Source organism: Panulirus ornatus, chromosome 1 (genome assembly GCF_036320965.1).
Source record: "Panulirus ornatus isolate Po-2019 chromosome 1, ASM3632096v1, whole genome shotgun sequence".
Taxonomy (NCBI): domain Eukaryota; kingdom Metazoa; phylum Arthropoda; class Malacostraca; order Decapoda; family Palinuridae; genus Panulirus; species Panulirus ornatus.
Window position 1 is genome coordinate 42,416,323 of NC_092224.1, and position 25,148 is coordinate 42,441,470.

The 25,148-nt window shown below is 41.7% G+C and overlaps 1 protein-coding gene across 1 annotated transcript in view; it reads left to right on the forward strand.

Annotated features, from left to right (window-relative positions):
• Nucleotides 1–25,148, forward strand: part of Clbn (Nuclear export mediator factor NEMF homolog Clbn) — a 908,728-nt gene that overhangs the window by 693,582 nt on the left and 189,998 nt on the right. The window contains exon 14 of the mRNA XM_071695085.1: nucleotides 686–848. Coding sequence (XP_071551186.1) covers nucleotides 686–848 — 163 coding nt within the window. The remainder of the gene's footprint in view (nucleotides 1–685; nucleotides 849–25,148) is intronic.

The window sequence follows — 25,148 nt, forward strand, 5'->3', positions numbered from 1 at the left end:
TCATTTCATTTGTGGCACAGTTTTGACTGGAATGAATAAAGGCAGCAAGTATTAATTATGTAATTGTGTATATATTTATATGTCTGTGTATATATATATATGTATACGTTGAAATGTATAGGTATGTATATGTGCGTGCTGTAGACGTGTATGTATATACATATGTATGTGGGAGGGTTGGGCCATTCTTTCATCTGTTTCCTTGCACTACCTTGCTAATGCAGGAGACAGCGGCAAAGTATGATGAAATATGAATATGTATATATATACATTTATATATATGTGTTAACCTGAGCCATGTACCCATTTTATTGACCAACTCCTAAGAGTGGATGAATAACTGTTTTCATTGTGGACCAAATGCAACAACCAGGATGAAAACCTATGCATTCAACCCCGTGCCAGCCTTTACGTGCATCATGGTCTGGAATGCTAATCACTATATAATTATTCATATGCACTGTATGGGTCTTTATTTTTTTATATTGGAGACTCCAGTTATATACAAAAGTCCAAATCAATGCTGGCCATAACTGAAATATGGAGAGGTTAATGAAAGGGAAAAAGAAGAGACAGCTGTTCATGAATTTTGGAATCATGGTGAATTAAATCTCCAAGATCCAAAAAAAATGAACAATGAAAGAAGGGCAAGGCATTGCATTTATTGTTTTCAATTCTTTTCCAGATATAAAAAGTAATCCAATTACAGAGGATCCTTTCTCTGGAGAATATAAGCAAGAAAGTGGAAAAGAAATGGATGCTGTTGAAGATGGGACAAATGACGAAGATGAAAAAGCAGTAGAATATCCAGATACCTTGGTGGAGATGCATCACGTCAGTGGAGACCAGTGAGTATTAACAAGATAATTATTACTTGCTATGTTTCATATCCGTTAAGTTCTTTCCTAAAAAGTCCATGTCAAACAGTTACATTGACTCATTATTTGTAAATAATTGAACAGATATTTTTGCAGTGTACTATGGGCAATAGAATAGAGAAACTATTATCCATACTTATCACAAATGAGGTCAGAGTGGGTATTGAGTCTTAGTAGACAACATTCCTCATTCAGTCTTTGTACATTGCAACATCATTTTTAGTGACAAACAAGGCTACAAATAAATGTGCTACAAAATAGAATAAACAGCAAAATTCAAATGTTCATGTTTTTTGTGCTGTATAGAGGAAGTAAGCCCAACACTAATGTGGGTAAAAATGAAAGTGGGTTACAAGAGGTGGTTGATTATTAGTGCTTTTGCACTTGGGACTGAGTGGACTAAGGAAGAGAGTGAGTGTGTCAGCAGTTTTGTTGCAAGGAATGTAGAACTGGTAATGGGTGACTTATATGTGTGCAATGTAATAGTTAAAGAGGTATGAGGTACCTAGTGTTATGAATAAGAATGATAAACAGCTTGTGGAGTTGTGTACTGAAAATTATTTGGTGAGAGGAAATAATTTGATTAAAAAGGACACATGATTATACATGGGTGAGTAGGAAAGATAGTAATAGGGCATTATTTGATTATATACAAATCAATAGGCACACAAAGGAGACACTCTTGGATATGAATGTGCTGAGAGGGGCAGCTGGAGGTGAGGGTGAAGGTTTATAGAGGCTTCAGTGAAAGATGAAATGGTATGGGTGGGAAGACGGATGTGAAAGTTAGTGAGCTTGAAAAATAGGCTTGTGAGAAGAGATATATGGATAAATTGAGTGTAGAATGGTAAAAGGTAGAGTTAAGTGTGTGGCATGAAGAAGGTAGGAGATAGATGGGTGAGAAATAGTACTGAGTGATGGAATGAGGAAGTTTAGTTGAAGGTGAAAGAAAAAAGGAAGGTGTATGGGCATTATTTGCAGGGAAGAAGAGAAAGTGGTAGGATGCTAAGAGGAAGGTGCAGAGGCTGAAAAAGAGAGTGATTGAAAGGGGGTTTGGTAGGGTGTAATATGCTAATGACACTAGTTGCTGTTCTGACTGAGGAACATCAGTCTTACATTCTTCATGTTAGGGTTCCATTGGTCTTACTTTATGTCCCATCAAAACAGGGCTTACGGGGTAGTCCTACCATCTTCTTACAAGCACCATGCTTTTTCTCAAACCTCACTTATTTATTCACTTAAGATCTCTTGCCTCCTCCTCTCAGTACAATTATTTTTAGATATAATCATGATAAAAAGATTTATGTCCTGATGATTGGGAATACCTGGTTTAAAAAGCGAGATATACATAAGTATACTTATGTAAGTAGGAGAGATGGCCAGAGAGCGTTATTGGATTACGTGTTAATTGACAGGCGCGCGAAAGAGAGACTTTTGGATGTTAATGTGCTGAGAGGTGCAACTGGAGGGATGTCTGATCATTATCTTGTGGAGGCTAAGGTGAAGATTTGTATGGGTTTTCAGAAAAGAAGAGTGAATGTTGGGGTGAAGAGGGTGGTGAGAGTAAGTGAGCTTGGGAAGGAGACTTGTGTGAGGAAGTACCAGGAGAGACTGAGTACAGAATGGAAAAAGGTGAGAACAATGGAAGTAAGGGGAGTGGGGGAGGAATGGGATGTATTTAGGGAATCAGTGATGGATTGCGCAAGAGATGCTTGTGGCATGAGAAGAGTGGGAGGTGGGTTGATTAGAAAGGGTAGTGAGTGGTGGGATGAAGAAGTAAGAGTATTAGTGAAAGAGAAGAGAGAGGCATTTGGACAATTTTTGCAGGGAAAAAATGTAATTGAGTGGGAGATGTATAAAAGAAAGAGACAGGAGGTCAAGAGAAAGGTGCAAGAGGTGAAAAAAAGGGCAAATGAGAGTTGGGGTGAGAGAGTATCATAAATTTTTAGGGAGAATAAAAAGATGTTCTGGAAGGAGGTAAATAAAGTGCGTAAGACAAGGGAGCAAATGGGAACTTCAGTGAAGGGCACAAATGGGGAGGTGATAACAAGTAGTGGTGATGTGAGAAGGAGATGGAGTGAGTATTTTGAAGGTTTGTTGAATGTGTTTGATGATAGAGTGGCAGATATAGGGTGTTTTGGTCGAGGTGGTGTGCAAAGTGAGAGGGTTAGGGAAAATGATTTGGTAAACAGAGAAGAGGTAGTAAAAGCTTTGCGGAAGATGAAAGCCGGCAAGGCAGCAGGTTTGGATGGTATTGCAGTGGAATTTATTAAAAAAGGGGGTGACTGTATTGTTGACTGGTTGGTAAGGTTATTTAATGTATGTATGACTCATGGTGAGGTGCCTGAGGATTGGCGGAATGTGTGCATAGTGCCATTGTACAAAGGCAAAGGGGATAAGAGTGAGTGCTCAAATTACAGAGGTATAAGTTTGTTGAGTATTCCTGGTAAATTATATGGGAGGGTATTGATTGAGAGGGTGAAGGCATGTACAGAGCATCAGATTGGGGAAGAGCAGTGTGGTTTCAGAAGTGGTAGAGGATGTGTGGATCAGGTGTTTGCTTTGAAGAATGTATGTGAGAAATACTTAGAAAAGCAAATGGATTTGTATGTAGCATTCATGGATCTGGAGAAGGCATATGATAGAGTTGATAGAGATGCTCTGTGGAAGGTATTAAGAATATATGGTGTGGGAGGCAAGTTGTTAGAAGCAGTGAAAAGTTTTTATCGAGGATGTAAGGCATGTGTACGTGTAGGAAGAGAGGAAAGTGACTGGTTCTCAGTGAATGTAGGTTTGCGGCAGGGGTGTGTGATGTCTCCATGGTTGTTTAATTTGTTTATGGATGGGGTTGTTAGGGAGGTAAATGCAAGAGTTTTGGAAAGAGGGGCAAGTATGAAGTCTGTTGGGGATGAGAGAGCTTGGGAAGTGAGTCAGTTGTTGTTCGCTGATGATACAGCGCTGGTGGCTGATTCATGAGAGAAACTACAGAAGCTGGTGACTGAGTTTGGTAAAGTGTGTGGAAAAAGAAAGTTAAGAGTAAATGTGAATAAGAGCAAGGTTATTAGGTACAGTAGGGTTGAGGGTCAAGTCAATTGGGAGGTGAGTTTGAATGGAGAAAAACTGGAGGAAGTGAAGTGTTTTAGATATCTGGGAGTGGATCTGGCAGCGGATGGAACCATGGAAGCGGAAGTGGATCATAGGGTGGGGGAGGGGGCGAAAATTCTGGTAGCCTTGAAGAATGTGTGGAAGTCGAGAGCATTATCTCGGAAAGCAAAAATGGGTATGTTTGAAGGAATTGTGGTTCCAACAATGTTGTATGGTTGCGAGGCGTGGGCTATGGATAGAGTTGTGCGCAGGAGGATGGATGTGCTGGAAATGAGATGTTTGAGGACAATGTGTGGTGTGAGGTGGTTTGATCGAGTAAGTAACGTAAGGGTAAGAGAGATGTGTGGAAATAAAAAGAGCTTGGTTGAGAGAGCAGAAGAGGGTGTTTTGAAATGGTTTGGGCACATGGAGAGAATGAGTGAGGAAAGATTGACCAAGAGGATATATATGTCGGAGGTGGAGGGAACGAGGAGAAGAGGGAGACCAAATTGGAGGTGGAAAGATGGAGTGAAAAAGATTTTGTGTGATCGGGGCCTGAACATGCAGGAGGGTGAAATGAGGGCAAGGAATAGAGTGAATTGGAGCGATGTGGTATACCGGGGTTGACATGCTGTCAGTGGATTGAATCAAGGCATGTGAAGCGTCTGGGGTAAACCATGGAAAGCTGTGGAGGTATGTATATTTGCGTGTGTGGATGTATGTATATACATGTGTATGGGGGTGGGTTGGGCCATTTCTTTCGTCTGTTTCCTTGCGCTACCTCGCAAACGCGGGAGACAGCGACAAAGCAAAAAAAAAAAAAAAAAAAAGTCCAACAAATCTATGACCCTTGTACCTGGCATCATGGGGTGCTAAGAATCTATGCATTTCTACCTGACTATACTGCTAACAAGAGGGGACTCAACATCGGTAGTACCAGCCCCTCCCACAATCTTTCCCTTTCTATTCACTATACCAACATTCATGGTCTGTCATGTAACCTCTCCTAAGTTGAACACCATCTGTCTAATTTCTCTCCTTATATCTCGCTTCTTTCTGAAACCTGGTTGTCTAATGATGTTGTCACTAGCCCCATTTACTTATCCAGCTATAAACTCCATTCACAGTTCTGGTTCAAAGCTGGTATCTCTGCTTATTCTAACTCCAATACACCTGTTGCATGCATCAAGGACCTTGAGGCCCTAAACTATGATGTTATGTGGCTCAAGGTCTGTGTCCCAGTTGCCACACTTTTCATCTGTTTTGCTTACTGCTTTCCTAATTCTAGAAAACCAATATCTTTCGTCAACTATCTAAACTTCTGCCTGAGACAGTGGAATCCTATCACCCGCTAGCCAAGATCCTTTACTTAAGGGATATCAACATTCACCATATGAAATGGTTGAATTCCTCCCATACAGATAGTGGGAGGATTAGAGCCCTCACATTTTCCATTTTTAATGATCTAGAGCAAATTATCTCCCACCTTACCCATAATCCTGACCAATATGATCACTCTCCAGGTATGCTGGATCTGTTTTCCAGATGTATTCCATCCCACTATAACTATACAATCTTGCCTCCAGTTGGTTCATCTGATCACAGTCTTGTAAATGTATCTATTTTAATGGCAACTTCCTCTTCTAAGTGTAAATATTGGCACCTCAACAAAGAATAACTTAAGAAAATTCTTTTCTGATTTTTCATTTGTAAATTACTGTCTTATGTGGTGATGCTTCTGTCTCCAACAAATGTATAGGGGAAGTAATTGTTGTGTTAATGGAAGCATTTATCCCCTCTTCCTCCTTTTCTTCCAATCCATGGTTCAACTGTTCCTTTAATGAGGCCATTCAGGCAAGGGATCAGGCTTGGAAAACTCTTCCTCCTCCAACTTCCATTCAGCATTTATGGCTACCCATAATCATTGCAAGTGTGTTACCTGTGAGGCAGAGCATTTGTTTATTCAAAGGAAGTAAGATAACCTCTCCTCATCATTCACTGATAGATCTATCTCATCATTAGCTAAGGGCATTGCTACCAATTTCTGTCGCTCTATCTTTCCTTCACTTTTACATTCTGACAGTACCACAGCTGTCTATCTAGTAGACAAAGCAACTCTCTTTGGTTCCTGTATCTCCTCTACCTCTACCTTAGATGACTCCACCATTCCTTCACCCCCTGATGCCCCTCTTACTAATCCTATGCCCCTCCCCATAATGTCTTTTTGGACTATACAAAAATTGCTTATCTCCTTGGACACAAGCAAGGCTTATGGTCCTAATGGCATCCATCCCTGTGTACTGAAAGAATGTATCTCTGAACTTGCACCTGTGCTTGCTCATCTGTTCCATTTGTTTAAAAACTAGAACTTTTCCTTCTTGGAAGTATGCATTGGCACATCCCATCCCTAAGAAGAATGACTGTTCTCACCCCTCTAACTATCATCCTGTTGTTTTAAAGACATCTACCCAAAATCTTTGAATCCCTCCTCAACTCCCATATACTTAGACATCTTGAATCTGACTGTCTTCTCTCTGATCATAAATATGATTTCCATAAGGCAAGATCCACTGATGATATTCTTTTCTATATTATGAATGTCTGGTCATAATCCCTGAAAGATTTAAGGGAATCCTGTATAGTTGCCCATGATATATCCAAAGCTTTTGATAGGGTGTGGCATCAGGGTTTCATCCATAAGCTCCCCCCTTTTGGCTTCCCTCCCTCACTTTGCTCTGTAGTTGATGGCTCAGCCAGTCCCTCTTTCTCCATCAACAGTGGAGTCCCTCAAGGTTCTGTCCTGTCTCCAACACTTTTTCTTCTTTTTTATCAGTGATTTCCTTTGGTGTACATCAAGGTTCTGTCCTGTCTCCTACACTTTTTCTCCTTTTTATTAATGATTTCCTTTCTTCCACTCATAATCAAATGCACTTATGGGATGATGACTCAACACTGCATTCTTCTAGGTCATTCATTTATGCTTCTTCTATCACCCAGTCTGCATTACATCAAGACACAACTTTCTCAGTAAAATTTGACTTGGACAGGATATCTCATTGAGGTAGATGAATCTGGTTAAGTTCAATGCCTCTAGACTTAGTTTCTACCCATCTCTCTTATCAAAATTCCTTCCAAATTTCTTTTCTCCTTTGATGGTTCTGTGTAATTCCACCTCTTGACTCAATGAACATACTGAATATTACTATAGCATCCACTTTTTCTTGGAAACCTCACTTTACGTTAATAGGTAAGTCTGCTTTTAAGAAATTGAGAGTCCTGTATTGATGTGGAAATTTCTTTTCAATGAAACCATCACTCCATTTATATGAAGGATTGATCCGTCCTTGTGTGGAGTACTGCTTTCACATTTGGGATGGTTCTTGCTCTGCATCCTTTCTTGACAGAGTTGATTTGAAAGCGGTCTGACTTATAAACCCTCCCAGGCTAACTTCAAAACTTGACCCACTTGCCCTATGCCAGAATGTTGGTTCACTCTTCCTCTTCTATAGGTATTACTTTGGTTTTTGTTGCTGACAGCTGATTGCTTGTGTGCCCCCAACTATAACAACACACAATACTCAGCTAGCTGCTGTGTCACATGATTACTTGTGGCCATTAAGCAACTCAAGGATGGGCTGTTTGGGTAACTGTCTCTTTCCTTGCACCCTGAAGCTTTGGAACTTTCTACTATCTCATATCTTTCCCAATGACCTGGCACTTTTTAAAAGACAAGTTTTTCATTTCCTGTAAAATTAAAAAATACCTTCCCTTATTTTCCCTTTCATGAACCTTTCTATATTTCAGTTAATGACCAGCCTTAATGTGGACTTGTCCATAACTGGAGCTTCCAGCTTAAAAGAATTATCAGCAAACCTCAGAGAGAAAAAGAAAATATTTTGGAGGATTAAAAGTGTGAGCAAAACAAGAGAACAAATGGGATCATCACTGAAGGGGGAAAATGGGGGATAACTGACAGAAACAGGATATAGAGGCGATGGAGCAGGTATATTTAGGGGTTGTTAGCTATGTTCAGTGACAGGATGGCAGATATGGGATGTTTTGGACAAGAGGTATGGAAAGTGAGAAATTGTGAAAGCCTTGCAGAAGGTGAAGTGCAGCAAAGCAGCTAGAGTGGATGGTATTGCAGGTGAATTTCTTAAGAAAGAGGGTGACTGTGTTGTCAAATAGTTAGTAAGGATTTGTAGTATATGTGTAGTTCTTGGTTAATGATTTGCCTGAGGATTGGGGACATGCATGTATAGTGTCATTGTATGAAGGTAATGGGGACAAAAGTGAATGCTCAAATTACAGAGGTATAAGTTTATTTAGAGTATCTGGTAAGTTGTATGGAAGAGTGGTGACAGAGGGTGTTGGAATGCACAGTGTTTCAGAATGGGGAAGAATATTGTACCTTCAGGGGTAGTAGAGGATGTGTGGATAAATTTTTCATTCTGAAGAATGTTTGAGAAATAATTAGAGAAACAGGACTTGTATGTGGCATTTGTGGATCTGGAAGAAGCATATGATCGAGATGCTCTAAGGAAAGTGCTGCGAATATATATGGTGTGGAATATGTATGAAAAGAAAAATCACTACTCTTTTTCTCATATGTACTCTTGCCAATTCCTGTCCACTAAAACATTTATTAGTACCAACATGACCCTGTCCACTAAAACATTTATAAGTACCATCATGATAGAGTTCGTCGAATCTATGGCCCTAGTCTCTTCTGGGTTTCTGCCTGACTCTACCGCCAGTGAGAGGGAGGGCTCTGGCAGTGGGAGCATCGACCCTCCCATGACCTTTCCTTCTCTGTTAGACCTTTCTATTCTGTTCACTATACCAACATTCTTGGTCTCTCTTTTAACCTTTACTCATTTGAACACTATCTGTCTTGTACCTCTCCTAATATCTTACCTCTGTCTGAGACACAGTTGTCTAATGATGTTCTCATTAGTCCCTTTCTCATATCTAACTGTAACATCCACTCTCACTTCCAGTTCAAAGGTGGAGTTTGTGCTTATTCCAACTTCAACACATCTGCTGTATGCCTCAAGGACCTTAAGTCTCCAAACTTTGATGTGACTCATGGTATGTCTCCCCACTACCGCACTTTTCCTCTGTTTCAACTATTGCTCTCCTTATTCTAAAAATTTGATATCCTTCTTCAACAATTGAAACTCTTGCCATGAGACTGTAACATCCTCTCATCCACAAGCTGTGATCCTTTACCTCAGGGATTTCAGTGTTCACCATAGGGAATGGTTGAATTCCTCCCACACAGATGGTGGAGGGATTGAAGCCCTCATGTTCTCCATTCTCAGTGATTTTATCCCCCACCCTACCCATATTCTTGACTGCTATGACCACTCTCCTAATACTCTGGATTTCTTTTTCACATTAGTCCATCCCACTGTGAATGCACAGTCTTGCCTTCAATTGGTTCATGTGGTCACACTCTCATAAATGTGTCTGTTCTAACTGTAATAACTTACATAACTTCTTTTCTGATTTTCCTTGGGTGAATGACTGTCTCTTATGTGGTGATGCTTCTGTCTCTGTCAAACACATAGCAGAGGTTATTTTTGCAGGAATGGAAGCATTTATCCTCTCAGCCTCCAAGACAACCTCTTCATCCAACCTTTCCTGTTCTGAGGCCATTCAGGCAAGGGATCAGGCTTGGAAAAACTCTTCTCCCACTGGCTCCCATTCATCTTTTATCACTGCCCGTAATCACTGCCAGCACATTATCTGTGAGGCAAAACATTTCTTTTTTCAAAGGAAGTATTATAACCCTCCTCATCATCCTCTGATAGGACTTTCTGGTCTTTAGCTAAGGGCATCTCTGACAACATCTGTCGCTCTACATTTCCTTCACTTTTCTGTTCTGATGGTACCTTAGCTGTCTCTGCCACAGACAGAGCAGCTGTCTTTGGTTCCAATTTCTTCTCTAACTCCACCTTGGATGACTCTAACATTACATCACCCCCAGATGTTCCTCTTACTAATCCTGTACCCCTTCCTGTAATATCTTTTCGGACTGTCTGAAAAGCGCTTCTTTATTTAGACACAAGCAAGGCATATGGTCCTGATGGCATCCATTCTCATGCACTGAAAGAGTGTGCCTCTGAACTTGCACCTGTGCTTGCTTGTCTTTTTTGTTTCTCTTTAAAAACCAAAACTTTTCCTTTCTCTTGGAAATGTGCATGGATATATCCCATCCCTAAGAAGGGTGACTGCTCTGACTCCTCGATCATCTGATTGCTTTGACATCTACCATTTTGAAAGTGTGAATTCCTCATATCCTTAAACTCTTCAAAAATCAAAGTCTTCTCTTTCATCAGAAGTATTGCTTCTGTAAGGCGACATCCACTGTTGATGTTCTTTCCTATCTCACTAATGCCTGGTCATCATCCGTTAAGATATTTTGACATATGTAAGGATTTTGATAGGGTGTGGCACTGGGGTCTCATCTCAATGTTCGTCTTTCTTTGCTTCCCTCCCTGGCTTTGCTCTTCCATATCTAGCTTCCTCTCAGCCAATCTATCTCTGTGGTTGTTGACGGATCAGTCTCCCCCCTTTTCTCCATCAACATTAGCAACCTTCAAGGTTCTGTTCTGTACCCCTACACTTTTTCTCCTTTTTTCAGCCATTTCCTCTCCTCTACAAATAATCCAGTGCACTCATAAGCTGATGACTCAACAGTACATTCATCCACAACCTTCAGTTATGTTCCCTCTTCTCTCACTCGATCTGCATCTTGTCTTGACACAGCTTCCTCAATAAACTCAGACTTAGACTGGATATCTCAGTGGGTTACACAAAATCTTCTTAAGTGTAATGCCTACAAAACCCAGTTTCTACCCATCTCTCTATTGCAAACTCCTCACACTCTCATCTCTCCTTTGATGGTTCTGTAATTCCAACACTTGACTCAATGAACATACTTTGTATTACTGTGGCATCCACTCTGTCTTGGAATCCCCACATTACAGGAATAGCTAAGTCTGCCTCTAAGAAACTGTGTGTCCTATTTAGATGTCGAAACTTCTTTTCTTCCAAAGTTACTCTTTTTATACAAGGGATTAATTTGTCCTTGTATAGAGCACTGCTCTCACATTTGGGGTGGATCTAGGTCTGCATCTATATTTGACAGAGTTGAGTTGAAAGCAGTCTGACTAATAAACTGTCTCAGGCTAACTTTTCAAACTTGACCCCCTTACCATACGCTGCAATATTGGTTCACCTTCCCTCCTCTGTAGGTATTACTTTTTATTTTCCTCCCGAGAGCTGGCTGCTTGTGTATCCAAACCATTAGCTAGATCATGCAATACCCAGGAAGTTCCTGCATCACATGATTACCATCTGGCTATCATCAAGTCAAAGGTGGGTCATTTTGAAACCTGCTTCTTCCTATACATGTCAGGCGTTAAAACTCTCTACCTTCTAATGTCTTCCCCAACAGCTATGACCTGTCACGTTTCAAAAGAGAGGTTTTTCTCAGGCTTTTCATGCACAAGACCAGGTTATAGGGATGGGTGATTTGAATGCAAAGGTAAGTAATGTAGCAGTTGAGGGTATAATTGGTGTACATGGGGTGTTCAGTGTTGTCAGTGGAAATGATGTAGGTGCTTGTCGATTTATTAAAAAAAGAGGGATATATGTTTTATCTATTTATTATACCTTGTCGCTGTCTCCTGCATTAATGAGGTAGCGCAAGGAAACAGACGAAAGAATGGCCCAACCCACCCAACATACACATGTATATATGTACATGTCCACACACGCACATATACATACCTATACATTTTAAATTATACATATATATACATACACAGACATATACATATATACACATGCACATAATTCATGCTTGCTGCCTTTATTCATTCCTGTCACCACACCGCCACACATGCAATAGCATCCCCCCTCCCCCTGCGAGGTAGCGCTAGGAAACAACAAAAGGCCACATTCGTTCACACTCAGTCTCTAGCTGTCGTGTGTAGTGCACCAAAACCACAGCTCCCTTTCCACATCTAGGCCCCACAAAACTTTCCATGGTTTACCCCAGACGCTTCACATCCCCTGGTTCAATCCATTGACACCACGTCGACCCCGGTATACCACATTGTTCCAGTTCACTTTATTCCTTGCACGCCTTTTACCCTCCAGTATGTTCAGGTCCCAGTCACTCAAAATCTTTTTCACTCCATCCTTCCACCTCCAATTTGGTCTCCCACTTCTCCTCATTTCCTCAATCTCTGACACATAAATCCTCTTTGTCAATCTTTCCTCACTCATTCTCTTCATGTGACCAAACCATTTCAATATACCCTTTTCTGCTCTCTCAACCACACTCATTTTATTACCAACATATCTCTCACGCTTTCATTACTTACTCGATCAAACCACCTCACACCACATATTGTCCTCAAACATCTCATTTCCAACACATCCACCTGCTTCCGTGCAACCCTGTCTATAGCCAATGCCTCACAACCATAACATTGTTGGAACCACTATTCCTTCAAACATACCCATTTTTGCTCTCCAAGATAGAGTTCTCACCACCCACGCATTCTTCAACGCTCCCAGAACCTCCCCCACCCTGTGACTCACTTCTGCTTCCATGTGTCCATTTGCTGCCAAATCCACTCCCAGATATCTAAAACACTTTACTTCCTCCAGTTTTTCTCCATTCAAACTCAACTCCCAATTTACTTGTCCCTCAACCCAACAGAACTCTCAGCTTTCTCCTTTCACACACTTTACCAAATTCAGTCACCAGATTCTGCAGTTTCTTACCCAAATCAGCCACCAGCACTGTATCATCAGCGAACAACAACTGACTCACTTCCCAAGTGCTCTCATCTATAACAGACTGCATACTTGCCCTTATCGCCAAAACTCTTACATTTACCTCCCTAAAAACTCCATTCATAAACAAATTAAACAACCATGGAGACATCACACATCCTTGCCACAAACCGACATTCACTTGGAACCACTCACTTTCCTCTCTTCCTACTTGTACACATGCCTTACATCCTCGATAAAAAATTTTCACTGCTTCCAGCAACTTACCTCCCACACCATATACTCTTAATACCTTCCATAGAGCATCTCTATCAACTTTATCATATGGCTTCTCCAGATCCATAAATGCTACATACAAAGTCATCTGTTTTTCTAAGTATTTCTCACATACATTCTTCAAAACAAACACGGGATCCAAACATCCTCTACCACTTCTGAAACCACTCTGCTCTTCCCCCATCTGATGCTCTGTACATGCCTTCACCCTCTTAATCCATACCCTCCTGTATAATTTCCTAGGAATACACAACTAACTTATACCTCTGTAATTTGAACACTCACCATTATCCTCTTTGCCTTTGTACAGTGGCACTATGCATGCATTCCGCCAATCTTCGGGGACTTCTGATAGATATACATAAGTATAGGTATGTGAGTAGGAGAGATGGCTAGAGGGCATTATTGAATTTCATGTTGATAGGTGTGTAAAAGAGAAACTTTTGGATGTTAATGTGCTGAGAGGGGCAGCTGTAGGGATGTCTGATCACTATCTTGTGGAGATGAAGGTGAAGATTTGTAAAGGTATTCTGAAAAGAAAAGAAAATTTTTGGGAGAAGAGAGTGGTGAGAGTAAGTGAGCTTGGAAAGGAGACTTGTGTGCGTAAGTACCAAAAGAGATTGAGTACAGAATGGCAAAAGGTAAGAGCAAATGACATAAGATGGCTCTGGCATGAGAAAGGTGGGAGGTGGGCAGATTAGAAAGGGTAGTGAGTGGTGGGATGAAAAAGTAAGATTGTTAGCGAAAGAGAAGAGAGAGGCATTTGGATAATTTTTGGAGGGAAATAGTGCTAATGACTGGGATATTTATAAAAGAAAGAGACAAGAGGTAAAGAGAAAGGTGCAAGAGGTGAAAAAGAGGGCAAATGAGAGTTGGGGTGAGAGAGTATCATTTTATTTTAAGGAAAATATAAAAAAAAAGGGGGTGACTGTATTGTTGACTGGTTGGTAAGGTTATTTAATGTGTGTATGACTCATGGTGAGGTGCCTGAGGATTGGCGGAATGCGTGCATAGTGCCATTGTACAAAGGCAAAGGGGATAAGAGTGAGTGCTCAAATTACAGAGGTATAAGTTTGTTGAGTATTCCTGGCAAATTATATGGGAGGGTATTGATTGAGAGGGTGAAGGCATGTACAGAGCATCAGATTGGGGAAGAGCAGTGTGGTTTCAGAAGTGGTAGAGGATGTGTGGATCAGGTGTTTGCTTTGAAGAATGTATGTGAGAAATACTTAGAAAAGCAAATGGATTTGTATGTAGCATTTATGGATCTGGAGAAGGCATATGATAGAGTTGATAGAGATGCTCTGTGGAAGGTATTAAGAATATATGGTGTGGGAGGCAAGTTGTTAGAAGCAGTGAAAAGTTTTTATCGAGGATGTAAGGCATGTGTACGTGTAGGAAGAGAGGAAAGTGATTGGTTCTCAGTGAATGTAGGTTTGCAGCAGGGGTGTGTGATGTCTCCATGGTTGTTTAATTTGTTTATGGATAGGGTTGTTACGGAGGTAAATGCAAGAGTTTTGGAAAGAGGGGCAAGTATGAAGTCTGTTGGGGATGAGAGAGCTTGGGAAGTGAGTCAGTTGTTGTTCGCTGATGATACAGCGCTGGTGGCTGATTCATGTGAGAAACTGCAGAAGCTGGTGACTGAGTTTGGTAAAGTATGTGAAAGAAGAAAGTTAAGAGTAAATGTGAATAAGAGCAAGGTTATTAGGTACAGTAGGGTTGAGGGTCAATTCAATTGGGAGGTGAGTTTGAATGGAGAAAAACTGGAGGAAGTGAAGTGTTTTAGATATCTGGGAGTGGATCTGGCAGTGGATGGAACCATGGAAGCGGAAGTGGATCATAGGGTGGGGGAGGGGGCGAAAATTCTGGGAGCCTTGAAGAATGTGTGGAAGTCGAGAACATTATCTCGGAAAGCAAAAATGGGTATGTTTGAAGGAATAGTGGTTCCAACAATGTTGTATGGTTGCGAGGCGTGGACTATGGATAGAGTTGTGCGCAGGAGGATGGATGTGCTGGAAATGAGATGTTTGAGGACAATGTGTGGTGTGAGGTGGTTTGATTGAGTAAGTAACGTAAGGGTAAGAGAGATGTGTGGAAATAAAAAGAGCGTGGTTGAGAGAGCAGAAGAGGGTGTTTTGAAATGGTTTGGTCACATGGAGAGAATGAGTGAGGAAAGATTGACCAAGAGGATATATGTGTCGGAGGTGGAGGGAACGAGGAGAAGAGGGAGACCAAATTGGAGGTGGAAAGATGGAGTGAAAAAGATTTTGTGTGATCGGGGCCTGAACATGCAGGAGGGTGAAAGGAGGGCAAAGAATAGAGTGAATTGGAGCGATGTGGTATACCGGGGTTGACGTGCTGTCAGTGGATTGAATCAAGGCATGTGTATGGGGGTGGGTTGGGCCATTTCTTTCGTCTGTTTCCTTGCGCTACCTTGCAAACGCGGGAGACAGCGTCAAAGCAAAAAAAAAAAAAAATGAAAAAAAATAAAGATGTTTTGGAAGGAGATAAATAAATTGCATAAGACAAGAAAATAAATGGGAACATTGGTGAAGGGGGCAAATGGGGAGGTAATAACAAGTAGTATTCAAGTGAGAGGGAGATGGAGTGAGTATTTTCAAGGTTTGTTGAATGTGTTTAATGATAGAGTGGCATATATATGGTGTTTTGGTTAAGGTGGTGTGCAAAGTGAGAGGGTCAGGGAGAATGATTTGGTAAATAGAGAAGAGGTAGTGAAAGCTTTGCGGAAGATGAAAGCCGGCAAGGCAGTGGGTTTGGATGGTATTGCAGTAGTTTTATTTATTAAAAGAGGAGGTGACTGTGTTGTTGATTGGTTGGTGAGGATATTCAGTGTATGTATACTTCATGGTGAAGTGCCTGAGGATTTGCAGAATGCATGTATAGTGCCATTGTACAAATGCAAAGGGGATAAAGGAGAGTGTTCAACTTACAGATGTATAAGTTTGTTGAGTATTCCTGGGAAATTATATGGGAAAATATTGATCAAGAGGGTGAAGGCATATACAGAGCACCAGATTGGGGAAGAGCAGTGTGGTTTCAGAAGTGGTAGAGGAAGTGTGGATCAGATGTTTGCTTTGATGAATGTATGTGAGAAATACTTAGAAAAACAGATGGATTTGTATGTAGCATTTATGGATCTGGAGAAGACATATGATAGAATTGATAGAGATGCTCTATGGGAGGTATTAAGAATACATGGTGTAGGGGGTAAGCTGCATTAAGCAGTGAAAAGTTTTTATTGAGGATGTAAGGCATGTGTATGAGTAGGAAGACAGGAAAGTGATTGGTTCCCAATGAATGTCGGTTTGTGGCAGGGGTGTGTGATGTCTCCATGGTTGTTAAATTTGTTTATGGATGGGGTTGTTAGGGAGGTGAATACAAGAGTTTTGGAGAGAGGGGCAAGTATACAGTCTGTTGTGGATGAGAGGTTGGGAAGTGAGTCAGTTGTTGTTCGCTGATGATACAGCGCTGGTGGCTAATTTGGGTGAGAAACTGCCAAAGTTGGTGATTAAGTTTGGTAAAGTGTGTGAAAGAAGAAAGCTGAGAGTAAATGTGAATAAGAGCAAGGTTATTAGGTTCAGTAGGGTTGAGGGACAAGGAAATTGGAAGGTAAATTTGAATGGAGAAAACTGGAGGAAGTGAAGTGTTTTAGATATCTGTGAGTGGATTTGGCAGTGGAATGAACCAAGGAAGCAGAAGTAAGTCACAGGGTGGGGAGCGGGCAAAGGTTCTGGAAGCATTTAGGAATGTGTGGAAGACGAGAACATTATGTCAGAGAGCAAAAATGGGTATGTTTGAAGAAATAGTGGTTCTAACAATGTTATATGGCTGTGAAGCATGGGTGGTAGGTAGGGTTGTGTGGAGGAGGGTGGATATGTTGGAAATGAGATGTTTGAGGACAGTATGTGGTATGAGGTGGTTTGATCGAGTAAGTAATGAAAGGGTAAGAGAGATGTGTGGTAACAAAAGGAGTTTGGTTAAGAGAGCAGAAGAGGGCATATTGAAATGGTTTGGTCACATGGGGAGAACATGAGGAAAGATTGGCAAAGAAGATATACGTCTCAGAGGTGGAGGGAACAAGTAGAAGTGGGAGACCAAATTAGAGGTGGAAGGATGGAGGGAAAAAGACTTTGAGCGATTGGGGCTTGAACATACAGGAGGGTGAAAGGCGTGCAAGAAATAGAGTGAGTTGGAATAATGTGGTATACCAGGGTCGATATGCCATCAATGGATTGAACCAAGGCATGTGAAGCGTGTGGGGTGAACCATGGAAAGTTTTGTGGGGCCTGGATGTGGAAAGGGAGCTGTGGTTTTGGTGCATTACACATGACAGCTAGAGACTGAGTGTGAACGAATGTGGCCTTTGTTGCCTTTTCCTGCTGCTACCCCGCGCACACGCAGGGGGAGGGGGGTATCATATCATGAGTGGTGGGGTGGTGGCAGGAATGGATGAAGGCAGCAAGTATGAATATGTATGTTTGTATATATGCATATGTCTGTGTACATTGAAATGTATAGGTATGTATATGTGCAGGAGACAGCATGAAAGTATAATGATAATAAGAAATATATATATATATATATATATATATATATATATATATATATATATATATAATATATATATATATATATATATATATATAAATATATATATATATATATATATATATATATATATATATATATATATATATATATATATATATATATTCTACGACACGCGAGGAATGCGTGGGAAGTATTCTTTCACCCCTATCTCCAGGGATAATATATACATTTTTTTTTTTTGCTTTGTCGCTGTCTCCCGCGTTTGCGAGGTAGCGCAAGGAAACAGACAAAAGAAATGGCCCAACCCACCCCCATACACATGTATATACATACGTCCACACACGCAAATATACATACCTACACAGCTTTCCATGGTTTACCCCAGATGCTTCACATGCCCTGATTCAATCCACTGACAGCATGTCAACCCCGGTATACGACATCGATCCAATTCACTCTATTCCTTGCCCTCCTTTCACCCTCCTGCATGTTCAGGCCCTGATCACACAAAATCTTTTTCACTCCATCTTTCCACCTCCAATTTGGTCTCCCACTTCTCCTCGTTCCCTCCACCTCCGACACATATATCCTCTTGGTCAATCTTTCCTCACTCATTCTCTCCATGTGCCCAAACCATTTCAAAACACCCTCTTCTGCTCTCTCAACCATGCTCTTTTTATTTCCACACATCTCTCTTACCCTTTACGTTACTTAATCGATCAAACCACCTCACACCACACATTGTCCTCAAACATCTCATTTCCAGCACATCCATCCCCCTGCGCACAACTCTATCCATAGCCCACGCCTCGCAACCATACAACATTGTTGGATCCACTATTCCTTCAAACATACCCATTTTTGCTTTCCGAGATAATGTTCTCGACTTCCACACATTCTTCAAGGCTCCAAGGATTTTCGCCCCCTCCCCCACCCTATGATCCACTTCCGCTTCCATGGTTCCATCCGCTGCCAGATCCACTCCCAGATATCTAAAACACTTTACTTCCTCCAGTTTTTCTCCATTCAAACTTACCTCCCAATTGACTTGACCCTCAACCCTACTGTACCTAATAACCTTGCTCTTATTCACATTTACTCTTAACTTTCTTCTTTCACACACTTTACCAAACTCAGTCACCAGCTTCTGCAGTTTCTCACATGACTCAGCCACCAGCGCTGTATCATCAGCGAACAACAACTGACTCACTTTCCAAGCTCTCTCATCCCCAACAGACTTCATACTTGCCCCTCTTTCCAAAACTCTTGCATTTACCTCCGTAACAACCCCATCCATAAACAAATTAAACAACCATGGAGACATCACACACCCCTGCCGCAAACCTACATTCACTGAGAACCAATCACTTTCCTCTCTTCCTACACGTACACATGCCATACATCCTCGATAAAAACTTTTCACTGCTTCTAACAACTTGCCTCCCACACCATATATTCTTAATACCTTCCACAGAGCATCTCTATCAACTCTATCGTATGCCTTCTCCAGATCCATAAATGCTACATACAAATCCATTTGCTTTCCTAAGTATTTCTCACATGCATTCTTCAAAGCAAACACCTGATCCACACATCCTCTACCACTTCTGAAACCACACTGCTCTTCCCCAATCTGATGCTCTGTACATGCCTTCACCCTCTCAATCAATACCCTCCCATATAATTTACCAGGAATACTCAACAAACTTATACCTCTGTAATTTGAGCACTCACTCTTATCCCCTTTGCCTTTGTACAGTGGCACTATGCACGCATTCTGTCAATCCTCAGGCACCTCACCATGAGTCATACATACATTAAATAACCTTACCAACCAGTCAATAATACAGTCACCCCCTTTTTTAATAAATTCCACTGCAATACCATCCAAACCTCCTGCCTTGCCGGCTTTCATCTTCCGCAAAGCTTTTACTACCTCTTCTCTGTTTACCAAATCATTTTCCCTAACCCTCTCACTTTGCACACCACCTCGACCAAGACACCCTATATCTGCCACTCTATCATCAAACACATTCAACAAACCTTCAAAATACTCACTCCATCTCCTTCTCACATCACCACTACTTGTTATCACCTCCCCATTTGCGCCCTTCACTGAAGTTCCCATTTGCTCCCTTGTCTTACGCACTTTATTTACCTCCTCCCAGAACATCTTTTTATTCTCCCTAAAATTTAATGATACTCTCTCACCCCAACTCTCATTTGCCCTCTTTTTCACCTCTTGCACCTTTCTCTTGACCTCCTATCTCTTTCTTTTATACATCTCCCACTCAATTGCATTTTTTCCCTGCAAAAATCGTCCAAATGCCTCTCTCTTCTCTTTCACTAATAATCTTACTTCTTCATCCCTCCACTCACTACCCTTTCTAATCAACCCACCTCCCACTCTTCTCATGCCACAAGCATCTTTTGTGCAATCCATCACTGATTCCCTAAATACATCGCATTCCTCCCCCACTCCCCTTACTTCCATTGTTCTCACCTTTTTCCATTCTGTACTCAGTCTCTCCTGGTACTTCCTCACACAAGTCTCCTTCCCAAGCTCACTTACTCTCACCACCCTCTTCACCCCAACATTCACTCTTCTTTTCTGAAAACCCATACAAATCTTCACCTTAGCCTCCACAAGATAATGATCAGACATCCCTCCAGTTGCACCTCTCAGCACATTAACATCCAAAAGTCTCTCTTTTACGCGCCTGTCAATTAACACGTAATCCAATAACGCCCTCAGGCCATCTCTCCTACTTACATACGTATACTTATGTATATCTCGCTTTTTAAACCAGGTATTCCCAATCACCAGTCCTTTTTCAGCATATAAATCTACAAGCTCTTCACCATTTCTATTTACAACACTGAACACCCCATGTATACTAATTATTCCCTCAACTGCCACATTACTCACCTTTGCATTCAAATCACCTATCACTATAACCAGGTCTCGTGCATCAAAACCTCTAACACACTCATTCAGCTGCTCCCAAAACACTTGCCTCTCATGATCTTTCTTCTCATGCCCAGGTGCATATGCACCAATAAATACCCATCTCTGTCCATCAACTTTCAGTTTTACCCATATTAATTGAGAATTTACTTTCTTACATTCTATCGCATACTCCCACAACTCCTGTTTCAGGAGTACTGCTACTCCTTCCCTTGCTCTTGTCCTCTCACTAACCCCTGACTTTACTCCCAAGACATTCCCAAACCACTCTTCCCCTTTACCCTTGAGCTTCGTTTCATTCAGAGCCAAAACATCCAGGTTCCTTTCCTCAAACATACTACCTATCTCTCCTTTTTTCACATCTTGGTTACATCCACACACATTTAGACACCCCAGTCTGAGCCTTCGAGGAGGATGAGCACTCCCCGCGTGACTCCTTCTTCTGTTTCCCATTTTAGAAAGTTAAAACAATACAAGGAGGGGAGGATTTCTGGCCCCCCGCTCCCGTCCCCTCTAGTCGCCTTCTACGACACGCGAGGAATGCGTGGGAAGTATTCTTTCACCCCTATCCCCAGGGATAATATATATATATATATATATATATATATATATATATATATATATATATATATATATATATATATTTTTTTTTTTTTTTTTTTTCATACTATCCGCCATTTCCCGCGACAGCGAGGTAGCGTTAAGAACAGAGGACTGGGCCTTTGAGGAAATATCCTCACCTGGCCCTCTTCTCTGTTCCTTCTTTTGGAAAATTAAAAAAAAGAAAAAAAAAAAACGAGAGGGGAGGATTTCCAGCCCCCCGCTCCCTTCCCTTTTAGTCGCCTTCTACGACACGCAGGGAATACGTGGGAAGTATTCTTTCTCCCCTATCCCCAGGGATATATATATATATATATATATATATATATATATATATATATATATATATATATATATATATATATATATATGTATATATATATACATACACATACATACGCACATATATACACACACACACATATACATATATATACATATGAAAAATGTAAGAAATAATTCTGAAAACTGAAACTTCTAGCTTGAAGTGAAATGAGAAAAGGAATGTCACATAATGGTTCAACCTCTGGCTATGGAAAAGGGAAATGTATAATTTATTTACATAAACGTCAATAGTAGTTCTCATCAATTTAACCACTGTATCAAGAAGCTTCAATGTCTAAGCTACATTTTTTCCAATTTCACTATTTTCTTGTCAAAGCACCATGTATGAAAACTATCACTCCAGTAACACAACTATAAACATTTACTTCCCCTTTAAAAAAGTTCTGGGGAAGTCTGTCTCGATACACTGTGGGACACTCTACCACCTGGCGAGGTTTGTGTTGCAATGGTTCTTGATTCACAAACGTAGTAGCATCACTGGTGGGCGGAAGAACATTCTTGTAACCACAGCAAGGATCACAGTCCGTGCAACTCCATTATGATGGTTCTTCTCATGACGCGACGCTTAATCAAGTGGTCTTGCATTGCAAGTTGTGACCCCATTATGATGGTTCTTCTCCTTCTGGCCAAATCCTGCTTCAGCAATGCTTGTTCACTAGACTTCCTTTCACACGGTCCTGGACTGACGTCCTTCCGTCCAGTGGCAGCGGCGGCGGCAGCAGCAGCACCAGCAGCGGCACCAGCAGCAGCAGCAGCGGCGGCGGCAGCAAGCGGCCAGAATATTGTCTGAGGTGAGGGGGGGAGGGGACAGAGAGACGTCGCCGCTGCTGCAGTGACGGAGGTGAAGTTGTATATAATCCAGACGGGACGAGAAGTTCTTGACGTAATCCACAGGAGAGTATGAAAGGGGGGGGAAAGGGGGGATGGGGGGCTGGTCAGTGCCCAGCACTAAGGGGTCCTCCCCGGCAAGGGGGAATGAAGTCTGTTAGGGATGAGAGAGCTTGGGAAGTGAGTCAGTTGTTGTTCACTGATGATACAGCGCTGGTGGCTGATTCATGTGAGAAACTGCAGAAGCTGGTGACTGAGTTTGGTAAAGTGTGTGAAAGAAGAAAGTTAAGAGTAAATGTGAATAAGAGCAAGGTTATTAGGTACAGTAGGGTTGAGGGTCAAGTCAATTGGGAGGTAAGTTTGAATGGAGAAAAACTGGAGGAAGTAAAGTGTTTTAGATATCAGGGAGTGGATCTGGCAGTAGATGGAACCATGGAAGTGGAATTGGATCATAGGGTGGGGAAGGGGGCGAAAATCCTGGGAGCCTTGAAGAATGTGTGGAAGTCGAGAACATTATCTCAGAAAGCAAAAATGGGTATGTTTGAAGGAATAGTGGTTCCAACAATGTTGTATGGTTGCGAGGCGTGGGCTATGGATAGAGTTGTGCGCAGGAGGATGGATGTGTTGGAAATGAGATGTTTGAGGACAATGTGTGGTGTGAGGTGGTTTGATCGAGTAAGTAACGTAAGGGTAAGAGAGATGTGTGGAAATAAAAAGAGCGTGGTTGAGAGAGCAGAAGAGGTTGTTTTGAAATGGTTTGGGCACATGGAGAGAATGAGTGAGGAAAGATTAACCAAGAGGATATATGTGTCGGAGGTGGAGGGAATGAGGAGAAGTGGGAGACCAAATTGGAGGTGGAAAGATGGAATAAAAAAGATTTTGTGTGATCGGGGCCTGAACATGCAGGAGGGTGAAAGGCGGGCAAGGAATAGAGTGAATTGGATCGATGTGGTATACCGGGGTTGACGTGCTGTCAGTGGATTGAATCAGGGCATGTGAAGCGTCTGGGGTAAACCATGAAAAGCTGTGTAGGTATGTATATTTGCGTGTGTGGACGTATGTATATACATATGTATGGGGGTGGGTTGGGCCATTTCTTTCGTCTGTTTCCTTGCGCTACCTCGCAAACGCGGGAGACAGCGACAAACCAAAAAAAAAAAATATATATATATATATATATATTTTTTTTTTTTCTATTATACTTTGTCGCTGTCTCCCGCGTTTGCGAGGTAGCGCAAGGAAACAGACGAAAGAAATGGCCCAACCCCCCCCCCGTACACATGTACATACACACGTCCACACACGCAAATATACATACCTACACAGCTTTCCATGGTTTACCCCGGACGCTTCACATGCCTTGATTCAATCCACTGACAGCACGTCAACCCCTGTATACCACATCGCTCCAATTCACTCTATTCCTTGCCCTCCTTTCACCCTCCTGCATGTTCAGGCCCCGATCACACAAAATCCTTTTCACTCCATCTTTCCACCTCCAATTTGGTCTCCCTCTTCTCCTCGTTCCCTCCACCTCCGACACATATATCCTCTTGGTCAATCTTTCCTCACTCATTCTCTCCATGTGCCCAAACCATTTCAAAACATCCTCTTCTGCTCTCTCAACCACGCTCTTTTTATTTCCACACATCTCTCCTCCCCTTACGTTACTTACTTGATCAAACCACCTCACACCACACATTGTCCTCAAACATCTCATTTCCAGCACATCCATCCTCCTGCGCACAACTCTATCCATAGCCCACGCCTCGCAACCATACAACATTGTTGGAACTACTATTCCTTCAAACATACCCATTTTTGCTTTCCGGGATAATGTTCTCGACTTCCACACATTTTTCAAGGCTCCCAAAATTTTCGCCCCCTCCCCCACCCTATGATCCACTTCCGCTTCCATGGTTCCATCCGCTGACAGATCCACTCCCAGATATCTAAAACACTTCACTTCCTCCAGTTTTTCACCATTCAAACTCACCTCCCAATTGACTTGACCCTCAACCCTACTGTACCTAATAACCTTGCTCTTATTCACATTTACTCTTAACTTTCTTCTTCCACACACTTTACCAAACTCCGTCACCAGCTTCTGCAGTTTCTCACATGAATCCGCCACCAGCGCTGTATCATCAGCGAACAACAACTGACTCACTTCCCAAGCTCTCTCATCCCCAACAGACTTCATACTTGCCCCTCTTTCCAAGACTCTTGCATTTACCTCCCTAACAACCCCATCCATAAACAAATTAAACAACCATGGAGACATCACACACCCCTGCCGCAAACCTACATTCACTGAGAACCAATCACTTTCCTCTCTTCCTACACGTACACATGCCTTACATATATATATATATATATATATATATATATATATATATATATATATATTTTGCTTTCCGGGATAATGTTCTCGACTTCCACACATTTTTCAAGGCTCCCAAAATTTTCGCCCCCTCCCCCACCCTATGATCCACTTCCGCTTCCATGGTTCCATCCGCTGCCAGATCCACTCCCAGATATCTAAAACACTTCACTTCCTCCAGTTTTTCTCCATTCAAACTCACCTCCCAATTGACTTGACCCTCAACCCTACTGTACCTAATAACCTTGCTCTTATTCACATTTACTCTTAACTTTCTTCTTCCACACACTTTACCAAACTCCGTCACCAGCTTCTGCAGTTTCTCACATGAATCCGCCACCAGCGCTGTATCATCAGCGAACAACAACTGACTCACTTCCCAAGCTCTCTCATCCCC